Source organism: Vigna unguiculata, chromosome 4 (genome assembly GCF_037176805.1).
Source record: "Vigna unguiculata cultivar grain cowpea cultivar isolate G323 ecotype 2 chromosome 4, ASM3717680v1, whole genome shotgun sequence".
In the NCBI taxonomy this organism is placed as follows: domain Eukaryota; kingdom Viridiplantae; phylum Streptophyta; class Magnoliopsida; order Fabales; family Fabaceae; genus Vigna; species Vigna unguiculata.
The window spans coordinates 2,709,188-2,718,158 of NC_140795.1; the positions used below are offsets into that span (position 1 = coordinate 2,709,188).

At 26.2% G+C, this 8,971-nt stretch overlaps 1 protein-coding gene across 1 annotated transcript; it reads left to right on the forward strand.

Moving 5' to 3' along the window:
• Positions 1 to 3,767: 3,767 nt before the first annotated feature.
• LOC114181102 (protein DETOXIFICATION 16-like) lies at positions 3,768 to 8,745 on the forward strand. The gene is made up of 8 exons (XM_028067448.2): positions 3,768 to 4,086; positions 6,098 to 6,642; positions 6,751 to 6,837; positions 6,962 to 7,018; positions 7,142 to 7,380; positions 7,610 to 7,728; positions 7,819 to 7,905; positions 8,490 to 8,745. Exons 1-8 carry the CDS (start codon positions 3,889 to 3,891, stop codon positions 8,562 to 8,564), a joined length of 1,407 nt encoding a protein of 468 aa, XP_027923249.2. The 5' UTR covers positions 3,768 to 3,888; the 3' UTR covers positions 8,565 to 8,745.
• Positions 8,746 to 8,971: the final 226 nt, after the last annotated feature.

Below are 8,971 nucleotides of genomic sequence, written 5' to 3' on the forward strand. Positions count from 1 at the left end.
CAAACAATTAGCATTGATCACTAAGGTCTTTTAAGGGTTGTAATGTGGTTGGATTGCCAAGAAAGCATGGTGTTTCAAGAGAAACAAAACTCACTGAGAAAGGAATTTTAACAATATGCATATGACATGAGTTTCTTTCTTCCTTTTCCAACCTTATTTGGCATTTTTCATTTATCCCTCCAAGGTGTATTTTTTTCACTCACCCTTTGGAACTGCATTAATTTGTTTTCAAGCTCTTCTTGATAACACCTATCATATAACTTAAATTACTTACTAACTTTCACAAAATTAATTTTCAAATTCACTCATTTTACCATCTAAATTCACTCAAAGAAACACATATTCATCACTTCAAATTCACACGAATTCATCTTCACACTCTCTTCTTAAGAAAATACACCATTGATGAAATGATTAATTGGGTTATAAAATTTATGAGTCATTTTATAAGATAGATTAATTATTTCACGTCCATATATATAATTCTTGAGTTAAGATATGTTTTAATACTAATCTATTATCTAAAACAAATTTACTAATATACATAGACATGATATCAAATATTTATTTTCTTTCATTCATATTAATTATTAATTATTGATAAGAAAACATGATATACTGCACTCCAATAAACATATAATATAAGTCTGTTGGTTAATTTTAATTTTCTTAAACTTATTAAAATTACATTGTAAATAACAACAATTTTATTAGTATATTTTCGTCCCTTATTTATTTTATTTTTTCCATGCACATGTAGACATATATGATCACATGTTGTATTTTTTGGCCAACAAGAGTGAGGTGGTCACAGAGGTTTTTGTTTCTTTGAATTCTCTTGCATCATATTCAATATGCCACATTTTTTGAACAATAGTGCTTTTGTTTCCCTTTTCAAGGTTAGCATGTCCAATCATATAAATCTCTCTGTTTGATAAAGTTAGTAAAAATTTCACTATATTTTCAAAAATTAAAAATAGCCTTAATTTTATAATGGATTTTTGTCATTTAGCCATTTCTCTTTCACACCTCTGTCTATTTCAATGCGAGGAGTGATAAAATAAAAAAGAGGGAAGATATAAATAATGCTATACTTTCTTTTATTTGATTAAGTGAAAAATAAAATAAAAATCTTCAAAATTGATCTTGCATGAGGTAATAAATATGAGTACCTTTGAACTAAGAGTACTTTCATTATTATATATTTATATTATTATTATTATTATTATTATTATTATTTATATACATCTTTACCAAAATTATTTCGATAAATTTATTCGTAAATACTATATCATCTTTTTGAAAATTAAGTTAATTTACGTGTATCACTAAAAAAAAATTATTCATATATACATAATAAAATTAGTCATTAATTTTGGTAATTATGTATCAATAATTATAGTATCAATAAGTATAGTAAATAATACAAATTAACAATTAAATCAGCCATAATTTAATTAGTAATATTTTTTTCCATCTCGAAATTTTAGTCATTATTTACTACAAGAGAATTATTATGCTAATATATATTACATAAATTCTTATATACATTAATTAAGTATCAAATTGGTTTATATTAATATAATAACTTATAAATATGGTATAATAACAAATTTCTAACTAACAATTCACAAATCTTAACCCAGCCGTTTGTTCTTCAGTTTTATTAATACAGTCTAATTAATACATTACTAATTTGATTTTCTATATTATTATTTAATTAAATCTCATTTTAAATATAGCCTTTGAATTAATAATTTCAAAACTTATCAATCTTATCATATACCTATAATTAAATAATAATAATAATAATAATAAATATTTAGAGTGAAGTTTACTTATAAAGTTATAATGTGATTTAAAAAAAGTTTAAAACGTTAAATAAAACTTGTTTAAAATACTTCAAAATATTTAATAATATATTATAAGTTGTTTAACATACTTTACAACATTTAATAATATCATTATAACGTGTAATATAGCTTGTTTAAAAATTTTAAATATTTAATAGTAACATTAATAATTTGTTGAAATTGATTAAAATAGTTTAAAACATTTAATAATAACATTATATTTTGTTGAAAATAGTTTGAAAAGTTAATAATAGCATTATAATTAGTTGACTCATTGAAATCTTTTTTAAAAATTTAATATAATTACATTACATAATGTAATATAACTTGTTTAAAATATTTTTAAATATTTAATCATAAGTGAAAAATATTATAATATTCTATAAACACAATTTGGTCATAAATAACTTTTCAGAAGTAAGTCAAACATTGACGGAAGGATGTAGTAATTATATTTTACGTTAATAATTGTTGAGATATTTTGTTGAGCACCTCTAAGATTCTATTTTTTATATTATTTTATTTTTGGTTGTTAAAAAATTATATATTACACTAATAATTGTGGCTTCATTAATTCATACCATTCTTACATACTGTTCAAATTTTATTTAATTAGTTATTACCATAATTGTGTGAGTGAGACTAATTTATTAAATTAAAAAATTTGTGGTATAATATATATATATATATATATATATATATATATATATATATTAATATATATATATATATATATAACATAATTAAAAAGAAATTACAGGAAAATTTAATTAAGGTTGAGTTTCGGGTCAAAAGATATTCATTTCACGATTACAAATAATAATAACAATATTTTAATATGTTTATTTTATTTTTTAATTTAAAACTTTAATATGTGTTATTATATTACGGATTAAATATGTTTTTGGTCTCTCAAGTTGCAGTGAAATGTAAAATTGGTCATTCTTTAAATTTTTTGACTAATTTAATCTTCATCTTTAAAAATGTATGAATTTAGTTCTTTTAACCAGTTTTTGTTAAGTTTATTTGACGTTGTAAGTGTATTTCATGATAGTATTTGAATTATTTATATCGTTTAATCTAATTTTACTTAAATGCTAACTCAAATAATATCATAAAATGTATTTAAAATTTCAAATAAATTTAACAAAATTTGATTAAAAAAACTAAATTCACATATTTTTAAAGATAAAAAATTAAATTAGTTAAAAATTTCAAGAAAAAACTAATTCTAGATTTTAATAAAATTTGAGAAACAAAAATATATTTAACCATGTGTTATTAAATAGGTGTATTTATATTTAAGAGGTGTGAAACTATTATTTTTTTTTCTTTTATTCATTTTCCAGCTCAACTATGCCACCGCAGCATTTTCGAAATAAGCAGGGCCACGAACCCGCTTTTCCATGAAGCCACGATTCCATGCAAAGAACCAAAAAGCTGTTTTTTTCCTCTGTTTTCAAAAAGTTTCTGAAGATGTCTGTTTCTAAATTTAAGGCTTTCGAATAAAAACATGCAGCAATTAATGTATGAGGTATTCTTCCAAAAAATTATATTTTTAATTAAATTGACTCATCTTTTTATTACTTTAACTCATATTTTAATCATTTTTAAATCATCATATTACACAATTAAAGAAAATCAAAATAATAATTAAAATAATAAATTAAAAAAATAAATTAAACTATCAATATCCATAAAAAATTGTTACTCCTTTTTATCTTTTACAGAAGTTTAGATTTAACAGATAACACTCCCCTTTAAGACCAAAAACGCTATCACGATTCAACAAAAGATTACTGTAAAATCTGAAATTTCAGATGACTTATTAAGTATTTGTAGTCATGAAGTTATACAGAGTCCTGAAAGTAAACAGTACATTAATGTTATTAATTAATGTATTGACATCACAATTTAATAAAAGCAAATATTTATTAATTTCTGAGGATACGAGAATTCCGTGTTTCTCTCTCAGTACATAAATAATGTTGTGTTGGGGAAAGTTGTGTTGTGTGGGAGAGTGGAGAAAGAGAGAATGGGGTTATGGAAAAAGGAGATAGCAGAAGAATCAAAGAAGCAGCTATGGCTGGCAGGTCCTATGATATTTGTGTGTGTGTTTCAGTTCAGTTTACAACTAATCTCTCTTATGTTTGTAGGTCATTTGAATGAGTTGTTTCTGGCTGCTGTATCTCTCTCTTCTTCCATTACCAATGCTTTTGGTTTCAATGTCATGGTAAGTTTCCACCATTTTCTCTCTGTTATACTTTACCAACTTGTTGCAGAAGCTACTCTGATATCAGATTTTTACATGCATATGTCATATATGGAACTCTTCTTTCTCAGCCACCATTTTAGTTTGCAGTGTATTCTGTCTCTGTTGAGTTTTCATGTTTTTATTTTTGTTGTGTTTTCAAGATACATCATCGATGATGATTACTCGTTTTAAAATTTTAAAATATATTAAAAAAAATTAAAATATTAATACAGTATATCTTTAATACTCTAGAATGAGCAGTATAGCATAGAAAGTCCATTAAAGAATCTATACTCATCCTGTTATCAATTATATGTGTTCAAACACGAGTTCTTTTTGCAATTATAGATTTACACAGGTTGCTAAGAATCTGGGTCACTTCATGAATATGAGTTTGATTTCATTGGGAGAGATCACTTTTTCTATTTTAGATAATAATAATAATATGATTTTTACTTTTTTTTTTAAGTAATTTAGTATGAATTATTGATTAATATATCATTATTTTTTTCTAAAAGAATTAACGATCTATGTTAAATCCGGTTAGAAAACAAAGAATAAGAATCAAAGAATGATAATCATAGTATAGTTTTCCTTCTATTTTACTTTCTTTTTAAATAAGTAAATAAATACAAAGATAAATAATTTTTTAATTTTAATAAATTCTTATTTTTTTTAATTTTGTTATTTTTATTTCTACTTGCTGTAAATAGTAAAAGAGCAATTGTAATTTTAAAATTTTAGTATAAATCTTTCAAAACAATTCACCACTAAACAAATAAAGAGAATAATTTGAATAACAGAAATCGAGTAAAACTGTAATTATTATTATTATTAAACTCCTGTAATTTTTAGGTTGGTGTTTGTTGAGAACTCAAACATGTTATTAATGTCTTGTTGCTAATAAGAATGTCTATTTTCAATAAGAATGTCTGTTTTCTAGGTTGTTCTCGTTAACTAGTCAACACCGTTTCCCTATTTTGATGTGCATAATTATTAAGGTTGTCTCCGGGTTGATTTCTTTGTTAAAAAAAGAACACTAAACTTGGTTAATGTACATAGATTGTTTTAATTTAGGGTTTGACATCTCAAACGAAATCAAATTAAATTTCAATTTACAAAGAATATAATACTTTAATTTTATGATATTAAAAACTAATAAGTATATAAGTTCAAATACACACAGGAGTGTAAATAAAATATGAATAATGATATTTTAACCAACTTTTAATCTATCATTTCAATTATTTCTTAATTATCTATTTCAATTTTTTTTTTGTAATGGTATGATGTGATGATCAAAGGACGATTGAAGTGGTGAATAAAAAATTGGTCAAAAAAAGTCAGTCAAAATATCATTATACATAAAATATACTAGCAATAGTTTGATGTTAGTCCTTCTAAAAGTTAAAATTGGATGTTTTGTATGAATCTTGACAAATTTTATGAATTTGATATGACCTCTACTTACATACATGGCTGGACTAAGTTTGTAAATAGAAAAAAAACTTTTATGCAACTTAGATTGCTATAGATATTAATCAACTCATATTCATATTTTTAACCTAAAACTTATAGATTTCTTTTATATATTGTTCATATTAATATTTTTTCCTCATAAACTTACAATTTCACACTTAAATTCTTTACATTATTAATTTAAATTTGTTACATTTCAATTTGAATTAATATAATGATTAATTCCTCTAATATCAAATAGAATAACACATATTTTAAATTGTCTATTATCTTTAGGACAAATGTTATTTGACACTATTTAACAAATTATATAAAGGTGAAATAGTTTTAACAAAAGTTAACTTTTATATTTTTAGAAGAAAAAGTAAATAATAGTGAGAAATAGTGTTAAATGGTAGTAAAAAAGAGAATGATGTCAAAATATCAGTTTCCTTATCATAATTATTATACACTATTTCTTCATCTCATATATAATGTTAATATTTTTCACTTGATGATTCACTTTGTTTAGATGGGTTTGTCAAGTGCATTGGACACATTCTGTGGCCAAGCCTATGGAGCAAAGCAATATCACATGGTTGGTGTGCACACTCAAGGAGCCATGGTGGTTCTTATCCTTATTAGTATACCAGTGTCCATTATTTGGGTATTCTTAGAGCCTATTCTAATCCTTCTTCATCAAAACAAAGAAGTTGCAGCACTAGCTCAACTCTATGCCAGATATTTGATCCCAAGTCTTTCTGCCAATGCTCTTCTTCGTTGCATTACCAAGTTCCTACAAACCCAAAACATAGTCTTTCCTATGGTCCTAGCCACTGGCTTAACTAGCTTGTTGCACTTGCTTCTATGTTGGCTTTTCATTCAAAAACTTGATTATGGTATTAAAGGATCTGCCATTGCTATTTGCATTTCAAATTGGTTTAACACCATAATCTTTGCACTTTACATTCGATTCTCCCCTTCATGCAAACAAACTTGGACTGGCTTCTCTAAGGAATCACTGCATAACATCCCAAAATTCCTCAGACTTGCTCTTCCTTCAGCTGTCATGGTGTGGTATGATCTTGTTTTTTGAACCACAACTTTCTTTTATAGAATGTATCAACTTGCATTATATCATTATGTTGCAGCTTAATTATGTTATATTGTATCATTATGTTGCAGCTTAGAATCATGGACGTTTGAAATAATTGTGATCTTGTCGGGTGCTCTTGCTAATGCGAAATTGGAAACTTCAGTTCTTTCTATATGGTTAGTTTTTCTGTTGATATCTGAAGTGCTAAGCTACTGTATGTTATTATATTTTTATCTTTCTCATTTGAAACCCCACTTTCTTCCCTTCTTAATCATCAACTATATTTCTTTTTTCACCCAGTCTTAACACATCTGGTATATTTTGGATGGTACCATTTGGAGTTAGTGCTGCTGGAAGGTTAGTCTTTCTTACAAAACTGCATTGTTTATATTATATTCATTAGTTTTCAAAACATGTTTAAAAATGTCTATGTTATTACCATCTATGTAATGTTGCAGTCACATGTTACCTTTTAAACAGTACAAGGATCTCAAATGAATTAGGGGCTGGTAAACCAAAAGCTGCATATTTAGCAGTTAAAGTCACCATGTTCTTGGCCCTTTTGGTGGGGCTTGTGGAATTTTCAGTGCTAATGTCGTTATGGAAAGTTTGGGGGCGTGTTTTTACCAATGTGCATGAAGTGCTCACATATGTGATTTCCATGATGCCAATTGTTACAAGTGCTGCCTTTGTAGATTCAATTCAAACAGCATTTCAAGGTATTCAATAAGTTCATTCAATTCAAAATTTCCATTTTTCCCTTCCAGTGTTCATTGAATATTCAGGAATTGGATTAAACTGGTTCAAGGAAAACAAAGTAATCTCATCCAATGCCATCATTTCTCTTACTTATTACCATCATATTACTAACTCGATCTCATTTAAACTTATCTAGACTTCTGCATAATCAAATTATAGAATGTGAACTTTTTCAATAATTGTGAACAGGTGTTGCTAGAGGATGTGGTTGGCAGAAACTTGGTGCATTTATCAATCTAGGATCTTATTACATTTTAGGTCTTCCTTTTTCGGTTGTCTCAGCTTTTGTATTCCACATGAAAGGACAGGTAAAATTGATCATTAAACTCTTGAGAAGAGATCTTAAAGTAAATATTAAAACTAACAAATATTAATGTGTTGATTCTTCGTGAGTACAGGGGCTATATTTAGGGATTGTATTAGCACTAACTGTGCAAGTGGTGTGTTTTCTTCTGGTCACGTTACGCGCCAATTGGGAGAAAGAAGTAAGTTGTCCTATCTTCAACTCAGTATTTGTATTAATTATGGATATTACGTTAAGAAGTTAAGTTAAGTCTAATTCAGCTCTACAAAACCGACTTGTAAGATAAGGTGAAGTTCGCATCCCACTTATATATCATGAAATTGTCTTATCTCTAGTCGATATGAAACTTCCAACATATTACGAGAGATAGAAATACGATGCTGAAAAAACTTGAATGATTGCGCATCTGTAAAATCTTACGAAAGATAGAGTTAAGTAATGAGACAAGACCAAGGAGAAAATTCTTATACATACTCCTAAAAGATGAAAGTTTTTTACACCTTTAGATAGATATTGCTATCTCTTAGAATGTGCTCTATCTCTAAAAGTTGTTGTGATGTCTCACTATGAAGCAAGTGTGTTGCAATGTCATATATTGAAGCAATTATTACTGGTCAATTGTGCATCTTATTAATATTAGGAAAACTTTAAGAAAAAAAATGTAATTTAAGATAAATTTAATGTAACTAATTAAACTAATTAGTTTTCTTAATTTGATTCTTTGGTAGTTGTTCCTTAACTAATAGGAGTTTGATAATTGTTCAGGCAAAAAAGGCAGCGGCAAGAGTAGGAGGCAGTGGAGTCCAAATTGAAGACCAAAATGTTCATACTTCTTCATAGTTCAACAATCTTTTGTACTAAGTAGAGCACCTGCCTTGAAAAATTAATGTTGCTTAATTATATGAATCTCAAACTTAGCATCAATGTACTCATAGAACAACCACAATTACCTTTGCAGCACACTGTCAAAACAATAACCATGAGTTTTTTGAGAAGCTATGATTCAATTTCTTTTAATATATATTTTGTTGCAAGAAAATAAAATAATATAAAATGTTTGAAGAAAAAAGAAAGTGAGTAAAAATTATATTCATTTGCCGAGAAGAAAGTAACATTAAAATGAAAAAAATGGTAAAGTAATAAATAAAATAAAATTAAAATAACATTTGAGGTGGAATATGAGACTCTCAAAAATCCAATTGTTGCTTCATAGTGAGAGAGTTCCAAGTTACAAAGAGAAATAAGGA

Excerpts from the sequence above, each read along its gene's own strand:
- LOC114181102 (XM_028067448.2), top strand. The coding sequence starts at position 3,889 with ATGGGGTTATGGAAAAAGGAGATAGCAGAAGAATCAAAGAAGCAGCTA. Across the intron at positions 7,381-7,609 it reads AATTCAAACAGCATTTCAAG|GTGTTGCTAGAGGATGTGGT; the intron begins GTATTCAATAAG and ends AATTGTGAACAG. Across the intron at positions 7,906-8,489 it reads GCGCCAATTGGGAGAAAGAA|GCAAAAAAGGCAGCGGCAAG; the intron begins GTAAGTTGTCCT and ends ATAATTGTTCAG.